This window comes from Cimex lectularius, unplaced genomic scaffold (genome assembly GCF_000648675.2).
Source record: "Cimex lectularius strain Harlan isolate CLEC.00 unplaced genomic scaffold, Clec_2.1 scaffold405, whole genome shotgun sequence".
NCBI lineage: Eukaryota > Metazoa > Arthropoda > Insecta > Hemiptera > Cimicidae > Cimex > Cimex lectularius.
Genome location: NW_019392936.1, coordinates 161447 through 181540, shown reverse-complemented (window position 1 = coordinate 181540; position 20094 = coordinate 161447). Strand labels below are relative to the sequence as shown.

At 32.5% G+C, this 20094-nt stretch overlaps 3 protein-coding genes across 4 annotated transcripts; 1 reads left to right on the top strand and 2 right to left on the bottom strand.

Moving 5' to 3' along the window:
- Positions 1–756: 756 nt before the first annotated feature.
- Positions 757–5535, bottom strand: LOC106670211. 2 transcript variants are annotated; one of them, XM_024229413.1, is made up of 5 exons: positions 5414–5535; positions 1438–2408; positions 1248–1339; positions 830–1019; positions 757–771 (listed from the first exon to the last, which is right to left on the bottom strand). In XM_024229413.1, exons 2-5 carry the CDS (start codon positions 2387–2389, stop codon positions 758–760), a joined length of 1248 nt encoding a protein of 415 aa, XP_024085181.1. In that variant the 5' UTR covers positions 2390–2408; positions 5414–5535; the 3' UTR covers position 757. The 2 variants fall into 2 exon arrangements, with proteins under 2 accessions (XP_024085181.1, XP_014255810.1); XM_014400324.2 differs by lacking the exon at positions 5414–5535 and adding an exon at positions 5137–5413.
- Positions 5536–12012: 6477 nt separating this feature from the next.
- LOC106670175 (N-alpha-acetyltransferase 30) lies at positions 12013–15604 on the top strand. The gene is made up of 4 exons (XM_014400265.2): positions 12013–12851; positions 14731–14854; positions 14926–14981; positions 15041–15604. Exons 1-4 carry the CDS (start codon positions 12192–12194, stop codon positions 15176–15178), a joined length of 978 nt encoding a protein of 325 aa, XP_014255751.1. The 5' UTR covers positions 12013–12191; the 3' UTR covers positions 15179–15604.
- A 464-nt stretch (positions 15605–16068) lies between these two features.
- Positions 16069–20090, bottom strand: LOC106670173 (ESF1 homolog). The gene is made up of 11 exons (XM_024229412.1): positions 19979–20090; positions 19220–19801; positions 18982–19163; positions 18814–18927; positions 18363–18563; positions 18092–18302; positions 17818–18026; positions 17436–17546; positions 16608–16769; positions 16300–16446; positions 16069–16241 (listed from the first exon to the last, which is right to left on the bottom strand). Exons 2-11 carry the CDS (start codon positions 19794–19796, stop codon positions 16146–16148), a joined length of 2010 nt encoding a protein of 669 aa, XP_024085180.1. The 5' UTR covers positions 19797–19801; positions 19979–20090; the 3' UTR covers positions 16069–16145.
- Between the last annotated feature and the right edge of the window lie 4 nt (positions 20091–20094).

The window sequence follows — 20094 nt, the reverse complement described above, 5'->3', positions numbered from 1 at the left end:
GGCCATATCGTGATAGTCTGTCAAAACGTCTCAGCTTTCGTGGTATTGCACATTCATTGCCCTCAAACCCATTTCTATATAAATAGCCATTATTTTTCCACGATTCACGATCTCTCCAACAACAGTATGACAAGAAGGCCCACCGGGAATCTGTCCTGGATTGCCAATGCAATTGGCAGGACCTCCATCATCTAGAATCGCATGAGCCAGATTGCACACAGTTCCGCTGTACATGCTGCAGTACCGCGGGATTAATATGAATAACCCGTCATACAAGGTGCATGCCAACCCCTCACCAGTTTTAGACCCATTCGTAAAGACAAGGCGAAAGCCGGTAAATTTGATATAAACTCTAGGAATGGAGTATCTGATGTATACCTGTCAATAAATAAATAGTAAAATCTGCAATTAATTGGTTTTCATGCCAATATATAATTATATATGTTATGGGGAATTAATAATTTTTAATGTTTTATTGTCTATTAATGATTTTATTTACATAGAAACAATGTTTATGTAAAAGTACTTTTTTTTTACATTTTTCACAAAAGTTTAAATAAATGTTACAAATAGCAAAAAGGAACTTTAATTTTTAAAAGCAAATATTTGACAAAACAATGTTTGCAAGTTAAAGTTATAAATATTATAAAATAATAACGGTAAACACATGAAGTAGTTTCTTCGAACTACACTTGCTGAGCGGATTACATCCAACATAAATATCACATTTTGATAACACATTTCAAGTATTTTCAGTTTAAAGAAAACCTTCTGTAAATTCAATAAAAAAAATTATTTAATCAGTTAACAAACGATCAACATGACTTACCTTTCAGCAATTGTTCCTTTAATACTTCATTTTGTTTCAACAGCTTTCTTTTCCTCTCTATACATCTCAGACGTTTAGTTTTTATCAAGGTCTCTTCAAAAATCTTTTTATACACTTCATTTGTAACGGACTTGTCTTCTTGTAAAAGCGATATGAATACACCCCCTGGAGTTTTCCTTCTGGAACCATCCTAGGAATGTGTTAATTTTAAAAGCTAAAACTTTTTTAAAAGTTTTTTATATTTTGTTTTTTCTCATTGTTACACTTGTTTTAGAGATGTAGAGGGGTTTGATTTGTCAATCTTATATTTTCTGCAACTTGTTTTATTAAAATTCTTTACTTACAAAAATACAAGATAGATAAATGAAACTACCCTATCTCTATAGAGGTTTTTATTTTTTATCAAATAAAAAATTACTTTCACAAGTATTCCTCCATTTCTTTCTTTTTCTCTAGTCTTTTCAAACAACTCCATGACTTTCTCGGTTCCCAAGTATATAAGCAAGTTTTCTGAAATGATTTTATTACATATATATTCCAGCACACAAAGTAATAAAACAATACATGCTTAGTTTATTACTGTTTAATTATTTAAAATTTATATTTACTTATCCAATCTTGATTTTCCTCCTGTAAACTTTCACATAATTTAGCAGCAATTGAATTGTGATCATCGCTACTTGTAAATGTTATTGGTTTCAAGTCATCTAAAGTGTTTAGGTCGTTTTTAGAAACATCTGAAATTTTCTGGTTCTGCTGAATAGTTTCTCTAGTCTTTCTGTTATTTGTAACTCTGTCACAATTTTGTTTCGCCATGTTCTCACCCTTCGCAATCGCTTTTCTTTCGACAGTTAATTTGCAGAACAAATTTTCAAGATATTTTGGAGTTTTGATTGTCCTGGGCTGTCCAGGAGGTTTGACGACTTTGCCGTCTTTTGGAATTTTTTCAGCACTCTTCTTTTTCTTGTTTTTGTTTTTCTTCTGTTCTTGATTATCACAAGGATGATCAGTGTCTTTGTCTACAATTTCTGAAATATTGCACTTTTTTACTTCTGCGCTAACCGTAAAACCTTTGTGACATGATTTGTCGCATGTTTCTTCATTCCTAATCTCTATTTTATCAGTGACTTCAGTTTTATATATGGTATTGTTATTAATAATATCTTTGCAAAAGTTTTTATAACTTTCTTCTGTAATTAAACGTTTCTGTTCTGTATCACTATTTGTGTTTTCTTTTAAATGTTTATCTTCAGCCAAAGGTAGGCTTTCAACAGAAGATTCTGTTAATATATTAGCATCCTTTTCAAATTCCTTTGGTATATTTTCTGTACCATTTTGTAAAATACTGTCATTTGAAATGTCACACTGTTTATCTTTGTCTGAAATGTTTTCACAAGGGCCTGCATCACTATTTTGAGTGGTTTTACTATTAGCAAACAAACTGACACCATCTAGGTCGACTTCTTCACCATTGATCAGCAATTTAATTTTTTGGCCGACAAGAATAACTTTGACGGTTGGTTGTTTATCATTGCAACAATCTTTCGTGTTGCTTTCCATTCTTACAGGTTTCTCATACCTGAAACAGAATTATAAAATGAAATATTGGAGGAATAATGAAATGTTGGGGAGAAAAAATGAGGTATGTGAGCTGATCAATCTGTAGTTTGATCCTCTTTAATTTTCTTGGTCCACCAGGCACAATTAACTATATTTGAGAAGCCTAGTTACAAATATGGACATTTCCATTTTTTAGACCAATTTAGTTAGCTAGCAGGTTTTTAAAATATTCTATGGGGAAGTGAACTGAATGGTATAATTTAATTATAACAAAACTAATTTAAAAATAGCATTTACAAGAGTAGAATTATTCGTGGGCGGTTAATAATTTTTTGAAATTTACCATGTCCCCCACCCTGTAACAATTACATAAAAAGAGCAAAATACACATCAATTTCACACAACACCAATATGACACCACAAGAATAGCACTACACTTTATGTAGGTATGAAATATTTGGTTCAAAGTTCATATTTACATCTGTATCTATTTTAACGATCAACGTACGTTTTATAATTCACCCAGGCTATAATGAAGACCCGAATAAAGGTCGAAATGAAGTTTAAAAAATTAAAAAGGTGTTTTTCAAAAATTGCTCTTTCTTGACTGCTCCTAATGTATCCAACAAATAATTATATTTTTTACTTTTAACTTTTTTAAAGTTAAAATTTTTATTATTAAGTGCAATTTTTATAGTAATAAATATAAATAAAAAATAAATTGATTTCAATTTAAAAAACTTTTTGTTCCCATTATAATTTACAAAATTGGACATATCTTCACTTATAAAAGTGGACATTGCAATTTTCAAATATTATTTTCTACTAAAGGAGATAGTTGTATTAATGTCCTTTTATGTACCTTAAAGTAATAAATAAAAAAAATAAAAATGCTTTCCATTGGCAAGTTTATTCACAGTAAAAAATTTCTCAGGGTGAACAATGACGTGACATGAAATATCTGCCTTTGTAACTAGATAAGAGCAATGATTTTTGTGTTATCTAGCCCAGAAAAGTTTTACCTAATTTTTAATGTAAATGTCATTATTTAACTATGAATTTTGGTTAAACACATACATTGGCTCACAGTAAAAATGATGCAAGGGGTTTACAAGACCCCAGGGATGCTTTCTCTTGAGGAGGGAGGCATTGTACATATTAGCAAGTACACTAAAGTTAACAATTAGTGTGCAGTGGGTTATCCTCTCCCGATTAAGAATAGGCCATGCGAGGTTGAAACGCAGACACTTACTTTTGGGCCAAAGCCCATGTACATCTCCAGTACGCAGAGAAAGATCACTCAATGTGTCCCACCTAATTGAAGGCTGCTTGGCTCCATATAGAGAGCGCATAGAATGCCACCCGATATTACAATCATGCTGTAACACGGCAGTGAATATCTGGGTCCCCTATCTCGATTCCTGGAGGAAACAGGATTGTTCTATTGTATATATAAATAATAGTTTTGTGTCCCTAGTGTGTGTTAAGAGTGAATGTATTTATTAGCATGAATGTGTAGTGTGAGAGGGTCGAGAGAATATTGAGTACCCATCGAATCTCAATTAGGTTAGTAATTTAATACGTGTAGAGGGTGATAGAGGAATATTGAGTACTCCACCACCCTAATTAGCTGAATGTTATATCAATAGGAAAGAATGTATTTAAGAATGAGTGAGAATGTCTTTGGATCTAGGAACTGCATGCATTGGTTATTGAATTGGCCTAGCCCAACTTTGGTGCTGGACAGATAAGACGAGGCCAGAGGCCTGCTGGTAATTTATTGCAAATTAAAGCTGGACTTGTTGGTGGACTGCAAGAAGTTATAGGCTCAACTCTGTACATGTATATATACGTATGTACATGTACAGATTTGAGCTTATATAAATCCAAGTCTCAAATACAAATTTAACCTAGTCACAGAATTATTTAATTTAATATTATAATTACTATTAATCATGTTAATCTGGTGTGACGTAGGTTTTAGAAAAACATCTTTTTTGTGCCAACGTTTCGACCTTTATTGAGATCATCTTCAAGGCTCAAAGTGTTTGTTTTCTGCACAATTGTGCCATTCTTGTGGGTCATGTTGAGAGTGCCACACATTATTTTGATTTATATAATGTTTAGGCTAAATGCTGTAAAATTTTCAAAATTTATTCAAAATAACTATTTTGTGTGGATACAATAGCTCTTAAAGGGCGCAGTATACTATACCCTGAAACTATTTTGTGTACACAAATGGATAACACCCATTTTACTTTTCTGAAGGCCTAGGCCTAAAGTTAATGTTTTACACAAATACAACCAACCTTTACATTAAAATACAATAACTAATTAAAATATTTTATTATTTCAAATTTTGTCGAGATAATCCAAATGAACACTCTTTTCCATTTAAAGAATATTGAGTATGTTGTTAATTAAAACATCGACTAAGACCATAAAATGAATCTAAGCCAATTGTTGACTACATTTTAAATTAAAAGTTGTTTTTTTCAAATAGAAAATTAGTTAATTAATCATTATTAATGACATGCATTAACATAATTGTTGAACGTGTTTAAAAAATGGCATGCATGAACATGCAAATATCTTTATCGCGTTCTAACTTTCAAGGAAAAGCTTCCACAAACAACATTTACATTACAAAATTAAAATTATTTACATAAGGCTTTAAAAGATCATTGAATTTTGCGATAAATTTGAAAAAACAAAAACATTGCGCTTCGACTACTTGTTGGACTTACGTCTTGACAATTTCGTTACGATGTCTTTTGTCGGCGGTGACGTTCGGAAAATTGTGAAAATCTTAGTTTTATTTATTTTTAGTCAAGTAAGAAAGATTGTATAATATGGCAAATCATAAAGATTTTGAATACGAAAAAAAAAGAACTCGATTACTAAAAATGTCTGACCAATGACAACTGACTACTCAGTTCGACTGATATTCACTAATGACTATTGAGTACTGACAACTGAGTCACTGAGCACCAGGACCGGCTTTCGGCAACTACTAGTTACTACCTTCTGGCTTCTGCTACCTTCCGGCTTCACAATTTTGCTTATCTTGAGCTTTTTGGAGGGGATTCTCGAGCGTCCAAGAAAGATACGCAATTAATTATATTATGTCGACTTTCATAAAAATTATAATAACACTCAAAGGCCAAAAAACCGGACACTGGTATTTTGTTGTTTATTTCTAACTACTGAAAGGCAAAAAAAAAAAAAAAAAAATGGCCAACCCTAATATTTTTAATTATCTCTTAGACAATCCTCTATTGATTTTCCCTCAATAATATTTAATCCTTTTTTTAAAGTTTAGAGGTAAATAACACGGATAAAAATTTAAAAAATTTTAAAATTTTTTTTTAATAAAAAATCATTAATATGAATAATCAATCTTCTTTGTTGGTTTTTCTGTAAATCTTCTTTCTAACGTTCTGTTTGATTTTTTTAATTTGTATCATTTTAAGTTTCAAATTTGTTTGACTGTTTGTTTTAAATGATTCAGCTAGATTGCTAGAATCATATATTGGAAGACGGAAGAAGTCGAGCGTATGTGGCCAGGGTGCTTAACATTCCTAGAACAACTAGTCAAAGGGTATTGAATTTAGTCTCATCGCTATCAAGACGCTGGACGTCACAGGTCGCCATTCTGTCACCTGTCATCTTAGAGATTGTTTTATTGTTTTGAATGTACACTGTAATCGACATTCTACCACTGTTGAGCTAGCTAGAAATATTAATGGTAAGGCACCAACTTTCAAAAGCTGGATTAGGTACAAGAATGCCTGCCACTAGTCCAGAACACCTAACAAGGCACAGAACAGCTTGGTTAAGCTTCAAGAAATCTTATCAATTGGTCTGAGCAAGATCGGACTTAAATCTTGTTTTCAGATGAGTTTTGTTTGTTGTCTTCTGATGGCCAAGAGAGGGTTTGAAGGAGAGCAGTACATTCCTGCAAAATTTTCACTCTGATGAAGCTATGCAGGTGTTATGGTTTGGGCAGTCATTTCTATGGTAGGTCACGCATAATTGATCTTCATCAAGGGTTCTTGAGCTGTGTGATACATTGAAGATGAATTATGAGAAGTTGTTCCTTATATGCCATGAATTATTAACAATTTTATTTATGCACATCAATGCAAGGCCCCACACAGCTAGGTTTGATCGTTGGTGACTACTTGGAATAGGCTTCAGTTTAATGATTGGAGTGGCCAGCATGTAGTCCTGACCCTATCGGATACCTTTGGGATGAGTTGTCAGTGGGTAAAAAGTCGTCCTGTGATGCCAGAGAAATTGCAGGAATTAAGAATGGCGGTGTTGGGGGATTATGAAAATATTCCACGCACTACATTTAAAACCTCATAAAAATGCACAAAGTCTAATCCAAGTGAGGCTCAACACAAGAGGGGAAAATACTCCACACTGAATTGAATATTTTCTTCATCGTTTCCGAAAGAACATTTTACTATGTCATATTTTTCTTTAAAAATATCAAATAAACAAAAAATAAAAATTATAATGATTGCAAGTTTTTACTAAAGAGGAAAAAGGAGGTGGCCACTTTTTTTGCCTCAGTATATTTATATATGTATTTTTATTGTTATATTAATCTCAAGCCCCATGTCAATTGTTTTCTTACTTCATCAACATGTTCAGATGGTCATCTATTGTATAATATATTAATTATTCAGAAATCGTGAGATGCGGTCTGGTGTGATGTAGGTTTCAGAAAATGTTTTCTGTCACACCAGATTGCATCTCACGATTTCTGAATAATTATCGATTAACGGTCACTAATCACCACAGTAATGACTAGTCGTTAATTAATTTATATTACACTTATCCTAGAAGCAGAACCAATTGTCAGATATGCAGAAAAATGGTTTACAAAGTGTAATGATAGTTAAATTATTACTTACAATTATTTCCATTATTGTTTCCTTATTTTTGTTCTGCCTTTTTATTTCTTTTTGATGTGTGGTGATTAGGTGAAGATCAAAACGTCGGCACGATAAAGAAAATGTTTTTCTGAAACCTACGTCACACCAAACCGCATCTCACGATTTCCGAATAATCATTTTCTTTTTGATGTTTTTTTCTTTCATTAATTTTGAAATTTTGAAGAAGTTCTGAAAGTCTGTGAAATCTTGGGTTGAAATGGAATTTAAGCAATAAACCGACCAAAATCTAGGGAAAAAAAGGTGTTGTGAAATATAGGTCAAAAGAAGATACTAGAATGAAAAGGCCATGTATTAAACATGTTTAATTGAGAAAACTGTGCTGAAATAAATGGACAGAATTTCATTGAGAAAATTCTTTTTTGAATTATCTTATTTGAATACTAAACTATAACAAAACAATTATCATTTTTGCAAACGTTTGAGATAATAAACAATAAATGTGATACATTTTGTTCACTAATCCCAAAACATTACTTACATTCTTCCTATTTTACGCTTTGGGCTAGTTGGAGGGATGATCGTTCTTAGGACTACATACGTTCTGTACATTCAGAGGTGGGATAACTTGCTGGGTTAAAATATGAATATTAGATGAATTAAGTGGAATCAATCACACAGAGGTGGGATTTTCATATAAATTTTAATACATTTCAATATAAATTAAAGGCAATAATTGCACTTAATGTAATTGGGTTCAGAGAAGATGTGTTCCATTTCATTGTACAATGTACAATCTTAAATTAAATGCTCCATCTAGGCTGCAGTTTCCTTCTTTTCAAGATTTTGTATTAATTGACATGTCTGACAACATATCAACCGAGTTTGGAAGAACTAATTGCTTCATAAATTACCATCTGTTATATTTTAATATAAATTTGAGATCAAACTTCACCATGGTGATGATATTTAAAATATAAAAGTGTGTCAACTTATTGAAAATGTTGGATAGAACCACCATACTCAAACTGGCAGGGCTAGTTGGAGGTACCGGCTTGATTGCCTACTCGGGCTACAGATTGTATAAGTACATTCAGTGGCGAAGAGAAATTGCTGAGTACCGCTTAAGGAAGAAGTTAGACGAGGAGAGAGGAATTGATCGCACTTGGAGTGAGGAAGTTGAGTTTCTAGTAGCACAAGGACATGATCGTAAAGACATCCATAGCCATTTAGTATAAAGTGAGAAAACAGACATTTACATTTAATTAATAACTCCTATTCTTATTTTTAATTACTACTTATGTATATATAATTTTTAACCTTGCATTTTTTAATGTATGTATGATACATAACATGCCAACTGGAATAAAAGAGATTGTTTTCAGATAAAAGTTTAAATTTGCTGAAATTAGGGGCTAACAAATAGAAAAGGTGGGCAAAATTTTAACATTTTAGGATTGTTTAGAAGTGAATTTAGGAAGTCAAAATAGTAAGTGATAATTAATTATATTTTATATCTTTTTCTAAGCATGTGAATTATACTTCATGTATTTAAAAAAATTGTTTGTAGGTTGGTATTATAATTTTTCAAAATTGAAGCCCACCTCTTGTGCGATTGATTCCACTCAATTAATCTAACATTCATATTTTAACTCAGCAAGTTATCCTGCCTCTGAATGTACAAAACATCTGTAGTCCTAAGAACAATCAGGCCTCATCCCTCCGACTAGCCCAAATAGTAAAATAGAAAGAATGTAAGTAATTTTTTGTGATTAGTGAACAAAATTTAACACATTTATCGTTTATTATCTCAATGATAATTGTTTTGTTACAGTTTAGTATTTAAAAAAATGTTCTCAATGAAATTATGTCCATTTATTTCAGCGCAGTTTTCACAATTAAACATTTTTAATACATGACTCATTCTAGTATTTTTTGACCTGTAGTTTTTCTCAACATCTTTTTTTCTCTAGATCTCGGTCGGTTTATTTCACAAATTCCAATTCAACCCAATATTTCACAGATTTTCAGAACTTCTTCAAAATTTCAAAATTAAAAAAATAAAAAAACATCAAAAAGAAATAAAAAAGTCAAAACAAAGTTAAGGAAACAATAATGGAAATAAGTAAGTAATAATTTAACTATCATTGCACTTTGTAAATCATTGTCCTGTATATCTGACAATTGGTTCTGCTTCTAGGATAAGTGTAATATAAATTAATTAATGACTAGTCAATACTTAAATTGTTAAAATTTTGCACAATTATCAAATGAAATTTATAATGTAAAAAAAAATTAATTTACAGTAACACAATGCTATTTTTCTTGACTTGACTGAGGCATTGCACAACAGAAATCCTGTTAGCTTCACTGTTAAGGAGGTTCATTAGTTTTTCTTTACCCTGTTCCTGCTTTTCAAGGCATGCTTCCCACAAAATAGGGCCTACTCATAGAAAGTGGAAGATGTCTTCTGGGACATTGAGATTCCACAAGGCACAAGTAAATATATTCCATTTTCTGATATAAATAAACTCACTCTGATTTTTAGCCTATTTCTTATACTGAAACCGATATACTTGCAGAATTTAATCACTTTTAGCTAGCATCTATTTTGGACCCTTTCAAATTCTTAGTCTCTTTTAACAAATCTATTCCTTCTTGTATCTCCTTAGGATATACTTCCAGTGTACAAGGAATTGGACATTGAATTGTGTCAGTTTGTGCTTTATAAATACCACCATAAAAACGTAAAAATCTAAAAATGGTAATATTGGAATGTTAATACTGAAAAAATTTATCCAAAATTAAATGTTTCATTACAAAATAACTATTTTGTATAGGCAGTATGATTATCTCATTTGAATTAATCACTATTTTTAAGTAATGTTTAAAATTGAGTTCTCCTTCATGAAAGTCCATTTTGGTCATTACAATACTTTACAGAGGAATTATCTGATGATTACCAGCAAAATATTTACAATGTTTAATAATCACATTAATTCTTTGTACCCATAAAATTGTTATTGACTGTTCAATCTTTGGTCAATTCTAGTATATTATAATACAATAACACTTAAATTTTTTAAAAATGTAAACATTTTATCAGTTTTATATTTTGCAAGTAGTATTTGATTATTGATTTTAATTATATATTAACAATTATTGTACATCCTCTAAAAAATTCATTAATAATATTTTCAATTGATAAAACTTGTGGCAGTATTGGGAAAAGATTATACGACTACTCTCAATAAAATAAACTGCCGTTGAAATTAATTGTTTAACATAACTAGTTATTACTTACAAAAAAAAAAAAGAAATTATTATATAATTTTATCAATTGGTAATTAAAAAATTTAATTTACAGGTAACAGTGTTTTAACGTGACCAAATTTGCAGGATTTTGTAAGAGTGGGATTTTAACATTACGCCTGTTGCAGAGCACACCAAAAACAAACTGTATTTACATGAAAATATATACTGACATCATTTTATCATTTGGGACAATGATCTTAATACTCTTACAAAAATTGATAAAGAGCAATATGCTAAAACAACAATATTTTACATCTAAATTTTTAAAATGGTAAGTGGTAAATATATTTTGAGTCATGTCCTCTGGTCTATAGTCACAAAAATCTTTGAAAAGTTGATTAAAAACAGGCTTATTAATTTTCTGTTAAGAAATAGTATACATTGTAAGTAATTCACTATTTTTCGTGGTCCGTTTGACCAATTAATTAAGGTTTTAAGTTGAGATAAAAAAGTCAGTGTCACGAGCGGGATTCAAACCCACAACCTTTGGCTTGATACGCCGCTACTCTACCACTTGAGCTTGAAGTCATGATAGCTCAAGTGGTGGAGTAGCGGTGTATCAAGCCAAAGGTCGTGAGTTCGACTCCCGCTCGTGACACTGACTTTTTTATCTCAACTTAAAACCTTAATTAATTGGCTGATTGTAAGTAATTCGGATTATAAGGAAAAAAGTACTGAGAATTCACTTTTTTTTCATGCTTCTGGTAAATCAAGACATTAATAATGCCAGGATGATAGCATATTTTGTGATATAAGTTATAACCAAGGTATTTGTTAAAGTAGATCATCAAATATTAGTCCTAAAACTAGATGATTTCTATATCGAGGGGTCTCCTTACATTAGTTCTAATCTTATAAAGATACCACTTTAAGAAAAAATAAAATCATTGAACAAGGAGTACCACACAGGTCTGTACTAGGGCTATCCTCTTTTACTATCCATCAATGTTCTGTTCCATCATAGCTTGAAGTGTACCCCCTTTTGCAGATGGTTTGAATATTCCGATCGTACATGATAGATGACCATTTTTTGTATTAAGTTTTTATTCACTGGCTTTCAATGTATGTTGCTTTGTGAAAAAAATCCAAATTTATATATATATATCTATTTTTAAATAAATACTCAACTGGTTGGTCGGCACACTACATAAATATTTCATAAAATCGTTAATTTTGTCAATGCAGTTTTTTTTTGTAATAAGTATGTGGTTTTATTTGAACGATAAGAAATTTTAAAAAAAGACAAGGTGTCCAGTGACATTTTTCTCTTTGAAGAGTTTTTGGTCGAGAAGAGTCACCTCTTGAGAGGATGACAAGCGTGTGAAGAAGGAGTTTGAACTTCAGTGACGAAGTTTTGAAAGCGGCTCGATATCAGTTCGTCCGATTGGGTTAGCAGCGACGAGAAAAAACTCCAAATCCAATATGGCTTTGAGGAGTCTGAAGTTAATGTTCAATCACAATTTAATAGGTGAAGAGTTTTAAAAGATGTAAATATTGTAAAAATTGAGGGAGATCGTTGTTCCGTTCGGAGATAAAAGTCCAGGCCCGGGTTTGGTGTTTATGTGTCGTTTTAGTGCCGTACTATGGAAAAAGGACAAGGGAAAAAAATCGAAAATCAAACGAAAATAGTGAACGTCGATACGTCCAAAACGTGCGTGCAAGATAAGGGAAAGGAGATCGAAGAGGATACCAACTGCAATTTGACGACGATCAAAGACAATTTGCTGTACGAACGTCCCGAACTGCTCGGCTGCGACACCATCAGCCTGAACGGCCCCAATATCATATTGAACGGCGTCGAATGCGAAAACGGACGTGGAGAAAACATTAAATGTTGTACACTCGAGAAAAAAATTAGTTTAAAAGATTTGAAGGATTTAGTTTCTAGTCATTGTCAAACTTGTGTGAACGCTAGTGAATCTTTAAAAGAATCGACTCTTGTGTCTAGTGAAAATAACAAATCTAATCCGTCATTAAATGACATCGGAGGTGGAAATGAATTTATTGTAGACAACGGTGTCAACGATGAAGAGACGGAAGACGACACGAGAGAAGAGCCTTCTTCAAGTCAGCAACAGCAAGACCAGGACCAAACGGCACAGCCCGAAGTCGAGTACGTCTCGTACCAGTCTGAACTTCAAATGCCGGATATCATGAGACTCATACAGAGAGATTTGTCAGAGCCTTACTCTATTTACACATACCGATATTTTATTCACAATTGGCCCCAGTTGTGTTTTCTAGTAAGTATTAACACTTTTCAATAAATACGTTCTTTTCAGTTGTAACATGAGTGAAGATATTTAGTACAAATCTGCTGAAAAACACCATCTTTTACATGAAACTCTCGAGTACAATCTTTCCATATACATTCTGTAGCAAACAAACAAAAAATCAGTGCGTTCTACATTTTTTACATATCGATATACATAACAGTTATGTGGTTGACTGACAGACAACTCACAGATCAAACCAGTGCATTCCTACAATGTCATGGTTAGCCAGTAAGAAAAGATTTTTTGAAATTCCATCCCAATCTATGTATATAAAACAGTTCCGTGATTGGCTGACAACGCACAGACTTATTCGCTGGATCTGAAGGACTGAAATTTCAACAGTGCATTCCTTAATGACATGGATAGCCGCTAATAAAAGATTTTTTTGAAATTTCATCCTTATCTATATATATAAAACAGTTCCGTGGTTGACTGGCTGAGAGCGCACGAACCAAACTGCTGGATTTTTAATGGGCTGAAATTTCAACAGTGCATTCCTATAGTGACATGGATAGGTGCTAAGAAAGGATTTTTTTAAATTCCATCCCAATCTATTTATATAAAACAGTTATGTGGCTGGCTGACAACGCACAGACCAAACCCCTGGATCGGAAGGACTGAAATTTCAACAGTGCATTCCTACGACATGGATAGCCGCTATGATTTTTTTTTTTTTTTTTTTTTTTTTTTTTTTTTTTTTTTTTTTTTTAAAATTCCATCCCTCTTATCTATATATATATAAAACAGTTCTGTGACTGACTGACAAACAACAGCTAGAAAGGTCCCTGGTTTGAATACGACAGAACCAACATACTGTTTCATATACCATATATTTTCTGTGAAATTCATAAGCCAACATCCACATTTTGAGGTTTTGTTCAAGCATATTGAAATTCAAATTATATTTTTTCTTGTGTATATTTAAGTCAGCAGAAAAAAAAGAAGTTCTGGCTTTATCCCTTAATACAAAATTGAGAGTATGGTTGTAGTGGTGGCTCAGGAACCGTGCGGATGAGGAACAGTTTCAAAGGTCCACAAATGCAAAGCTCTTTTTATGGAGTGCTTGGTGAATGCCTAAATTGCCTAATGACTCTGGGAAAGTAATACAAGTTTACCTTAAGTGTATTCCCGGACATGAAGGCAAAGAAAGAAATGAACAGGCTGAACAACTAGTCAAATACGGCGCAACCCTCTCATCCATGGAACAAGAGCCACAACTAAGTACTCCAGAGTGTTTGCTTAAGTTGGAAGGCCGGAAAAATTGATTGAGAAAGAAAAATCAAACACTGGACAAACGCTTCAGGTATGAGGCAAGCTAAGAGATTAAAAAATATTTCAAAAGTGAAAGTGAAAGAACTCTCATCAGACAGGATTTGAGGAGAATTACAGGCTTCTATACCAGCCACTGCCCTCTTAACTACCACTTAAATAAGAAGGGCAAAGTAGAGACAGAACATACCGATGTCAGGAGGAACCAGAATTTAAAGCATTAGCTTGTTTATGGTACACCCACTTTGGTAAGACATATCTCATACCCAGAAGTAGAAGAGGCACCAAGGAAAATGCTCAGTTTTATAAGGAATAGCGCGCTTTCCTATTTATGGCTATAAGCAGTAGGGGTTCCACAGTAGGCCTGTTTAGGTCAGAGTGGTGGAAAGAATTGTATTTTAAGCTGCTGAGATTCAAACCAAATAAACTTTTTATCAAACACCACCAGCACTCTGCGGGTTGTGGCCTCTGCTGTTTTAAAATAAAAATGCAATAACCTAATTTAACCTGTATACAGGCAGATAAACTAGACCAAAACTTAATTGTACTTTTATAAAAATAATTGAATTGTTTTTAGGCAATGGATAAAGATACATGTGTTGGAGCCATTGTGTGTAAATTGGATGTACATAGGAAAGTATACAAAAGAGGGTACATTGCTATGCTTGCTGTAGATGAAAAATATAGGAAACGAAAAATAGGTTTGTTCGTTATTATTATTATTTTTTTTTAAAGCAGGCAGTGTTTATCATTTGTATTTTTTTGCTTTCAGGTTCTAATCTTGTGTTAAAAGCAATTCGTGCAATGGTCGCCGACGGAGCAGATGAGGTAAATTCGCTTGTCCTAAGCTGTTTTCAAATTTATAAAATGTTTATATTTTGTTTCAGGTTGTTCTAGAGACAGAGATCACAAATAAACCGGCCTTGAGGCTCTATGAAAATCTCGGTTTTGTGAGGGATAAAAGACTGTTTCGTTATTATTTAAACGGTGTCGACGCTCTAAGATTAAAACTCTGGCTCAGATGAAAACACAGTTTATGTGCCAATAAACCAGAAATAAAGTAAAAAAATTACAAAAAGAAAAAAAAAAGTGTCTATGAAACTCATATAGATCGGAACAAGCGAGATATTTATTATACCTCTTATTTATTGTGCAAGTTTATTTTTTTCCAATGTTATTTTTGAATTGAACTTACATTTTAACACCGGGTAACTGAACCACCTGCACCACTGAAATAACAAGAATAACAAACCATCTGTGTAATGTTTGATGTTCTATTAAATTTGTATATATCTAGTTTTTCTCTCAGCAAATCTTTTAAGTTAACAAAATAAATGAAATCAGTTTTCAGTTTTAAATTTTTTTAAAATTCAGTGGATAGACTGAAAAAAATTGCCATTTCATAAGGAAAATGTATCGCCTAAATTTTTACACAAAATTCGGATATAATTGTAAGTGCTTTTAATAGAAAATCAAGTGCATTAATGAAACAAAAATGTACATTTCGATACATTCATTATTAAATTTTTAACTCAAAATTTTATTTTATTTACAATATAGAACAAAAAATTAATTGTTTCTGTGATACTACAATACAAATACATCCTTTACATGATGACAGACAACCCAGATGTGATTGTTCTGCTAAAGTTTGTAACCTTAAAAAGATTTGTCCCAATGAAATTATCGTGTAATTTTGTTGAAATGTACATATGGGATAAGTAAATGAATAATGAATTTTTTTTTTTTGGTAAAAACAAAAAAAAATTGTGTGCATATTGAAGATATTTATATGTAACAACGTTATGTGTAAATAATAATTATATATACGTCTGTATATTAATAAAAAGTTTTCATCAAAGATTTGGTTAATTTTTGTTTCTATAAGGGTAATAGGGCATTTATTCAAACAAAATTAATGTATGTAAAATATGTATTAAGTTTAAAATGCTATTTACAATGTAATATTTACAGTATTTTAAAGTAACAACTTCATCCAATTGGTTTACTTTTTTGTTTGATGGATTTTATCAAACTTGACAATTCGGGGTTCAGCTGTTCGTCACTATTATCCTTAACAGTTTGAACCTAAAAAACACGATAAATTTTATATTCTTATACCGTCATGAGTATAAACAATACATACATCTGAAGGGTTGAGTTTTCTCCTCTTTTGCTTCTCAGCAATAAATTCCGTCATGCCTTTGGTTTTCTTAAAATGAGGATCTGCCGGATCTATGTTGAAATGATGCGAAGTGTAAAGAGCGGAAAATCTATTGTCTGCAAGGTCCACCTTGAAAAAGCAGAAACCATTTATTTATGTGCAATAGTCCATTTTATGACAATAATTTCAGGAAAGAAAACATTGAAATATTAAACATTGGCAATAATAGAAATAATAACAGAGTATAATATATATATTACAAAGTCCAGACGATCGTTTATCATACTCACTTTGAAATTGTCCTCCCCGTCTTCCATTCCTTTGTTTTGCTTTTTCTGCCACTTCTTTTTCTTTCCTTCCATCCTCTCTTTTTTCTGAATATCTTTGAGATTGAAGTGTGCTTTTCCCATTTCTTCAGGTTCATCACCTGCTAGCAGCAACTCAAGTTCCGCCTAAAAAAATGTCAATACTTAACAATATATTTTAATTAGAGTATTGAGGCAAGTAAAAGGTATTAATCAGGTCTGCTGTTTTCAAAAACTTTTCCTTAATGGAGTAGGAAGAGGAAGCTCTTTTCGATCCTCTTTTGGAAGAAAAATTTACATTTTCATGCATCACTGAAGACACAAACTAGTGTAATCCTATCACACTTCTATTTCCATTGACTTTTGGCAGTATAGAAAGAAAAGAAAAAATTGTGGAACAGTGAAAAAAAAACGTCCGGAAGAGGTAGGAGTACGAATTAGCAAGTCCAGCAATATTATGTTTCTTAGCAGTCATATATCGCCACTTTTGATATTTTTAAACCATGCCATATAGATTCATTGAGAGTCCTGCTGTCTAATTGCATGATATTGGATAGTAGTGAATTTCTTTCTCCAATAATTGAACAGAAATTTATATCTGAATGTCATTTTCTTCAATAAAAATTAAATAAATGCTATATTTAAAAAAATGTCCTTGCCCATAGTTAATATGAAGGTATCGGAAGAAGTTTTCCTGGTCCATGTGAAGATTAAATGTCGTAAAAGATTAAAACTAATGGCAATATTGTTAAAAGATAGAGGAGGAAATTAATAAATTCAATTCAAAAAATTATAAATGAGTGTAATGCATACCTTATTTTCATCATTTTCATCTTCATTTTCATCAATATGTTTCTTCTTCCCCTTTTGTTTTGTTTTAATTGATTTTTGTTTTATGATTTCGTCATCAGATGAACCAAATTCCTGTAAAAATTTAAGTTTAAAAGTAATTCTTATCAAATGGGAGGGTTTAACGTCCAAGTACATGTTGGGTATCACAGAAGAGGGGGTCAAAACATTTTAGAATATTTTTTTCATACAATTCACAATTAAAATTCTATGGCTATGCTGGGATTCAAACTCAGAGGCAAATTTGCATCTGGGGCCCTAACCACTTGGCCACTGCAATCCTCAAAAGTCAAGTTGAAAAAATTATATTAATTTACACAACCAAGAGAAAATAAAATAAAATCACCTCATCATCAGTATTTTCATCTTTTTTATCAGATATTTTCACCTTGCTGCTCATTCCAGCTCCCCATGAAATTTCCATTTCTTCATCTCGATTATTTTTCTTATCTTCCTTTTTTTGGATGTCAGCCAAAAGCGATTTGTATTTTGATATCGGGTCTAGATTTTGAGTATCTTTGTCATGTTGCTCCTCTAGATCTAATTCTGGTTCTCCTGTTTTAAAAACAATAAATCTATCTTAAAATGCTCTGGAATTACTTAAATTAAAATATACGGACCATCATCACTATCTGAAGATGCAGCAATGTAGGCTTGCAAGTCGTCGTCTTTTAATTCACCACTTACGACCTTCTTGTTGAACTCTATTCTGTCTGGATCCGTTTCATCCCACGTCAAACCGACTTTCCCTTGTTGTAGGGCAGTGTTTGCAAAAAGTCTGGGTTTGTACTTCATCAAGTCTGGAAGCTGCTGGCAAACCTCTCTCGGCTCCTTCACACACAATTACGAGGACATTAAATATAATTAATGTTAATGAAAGTATAAAATTACCTGATCAAAAGTCATATCATCTGGGATAAAGCGCAAATCAATTTTGGTTGCGCTGCTTTCATATTCCATGCCGTCGCACTCTTTGTAGAGTTTGTTGGCAGTTTCTGGAGTATTGCACACTATCACTGCATAGTAGTACTTGAGCCTTTTGAGCTGATATTCCCTAAGCCTCTCCCTGTGATAAGTTCTCCCTTCAGAATGCTGAAAAATTATAAGATTAATCGATTTACAATTAGAATGAATAAATCTTTTCTCTTTTAGTTTAGTCATTGCTGATCATTTTGGTCACCTTTAGACCCAATACAGAAGTTGGCACAATGCAGTGACAGACCATACTAGAAAGGATAGGCAGCCCAAAATGATCAGCGTTCATCACGACCAAATTACAGGTTCGTCACCCTGTAGGCCACATGAAGAAATCTTACTTTTTAATATTTTAGTTACAATTTACCTTTTCATCGAAGTCTTCTTCAAACTCTTCAAATTTATTGTCCTTAACTAATTCTTTAGGCCCTTCCAATTCTTCTTCTTTCATTCTAGCTAGTCCAAATTCTGATGGATAGATCTTAAGACCAAAACAATTAATTAACTATATATATAATTTGACCATTATACTTACAGTTACAGATTCAATAACCCCATCAGCCGGTAAGAAAGAATGAAACAAAATCATTATATCTTTTGCTTTGATTCTATCCCAATCCATATGGCAAGCTGCAAGTCTTTTTGTAACCTCGTCTGTTTGTTCAGCGTCCTTATCGAGTTCGCCCCAAGCATGTTCGATGAACTCACTTTCCGATTCTATAACAAACTGAAATTGTAATCGATTATCAATTTAGGAAAGCAATTATGCATACCGTCAGACGAAGGTTCATCAGATGAGCTTTCAGACTGCAGCATCCCGATTCCCCTAGCATAATCGACTGTCATGTCTTGTAACCTTTCTTTGACCGTATCGTTCATCCTCGATTTGTGTTCCTCATCAAGAAGTTTGTGGAGTCTCTTTTTCTCTTCTTTGTGTTTACTTTTTGCCGTCAATTCTGGTTTTTCAGATTGATCATCGTTCTTAACTTCAGAGTTACTTTCGAGTTGATTGTCTGAATCGTTCGCTTCTTCATCTCCCTTAGTAACAGAATCATCTGATTCTTCTTGAGACGATTCAACCGAAGCTTGATCACCGTTTTCTTCATTATCATCGCCTTCAGACCCTGATTCTTCGGCTAAATCGTAATACTTTTTATAGTTATCAGCTTGCGTTTCATTCACCGGCCGTCCCCGTTTATCGACAGAGTACTTCAGTTGGAATCTCTCATCTGTAAACATAGACTGAAACCTTTTGTCTATTTTCACCTTGTACTCACTCCTTGGGACTTTTTTAAACCGCGGATCTGTGGCAACATGCCTGAATCGTTTATCTTTAGATATCTCATCCATGTCTTCTGAAAATATTAATACATTAAATGTACAAAACCAAGAACATTATATGAATTTTAAGCAGAGAAGTATTTGTATCATTTTGATTCAACGTTGTAACATTATTGTAATCAGGTATATAAGATTCAACAAAAACCAGTAGAGTGTAGATATAAATAAATACAATATACATCTAAATTTACCTTATTTAAAGTACTGTAATTTTCTACTATAGATAAGCACTGCACATGCACAATGCACACGTGACTGATTGTTTGTAAGTTTGTAACCTTTTCTGACTATCCTATCAAGAAATGTG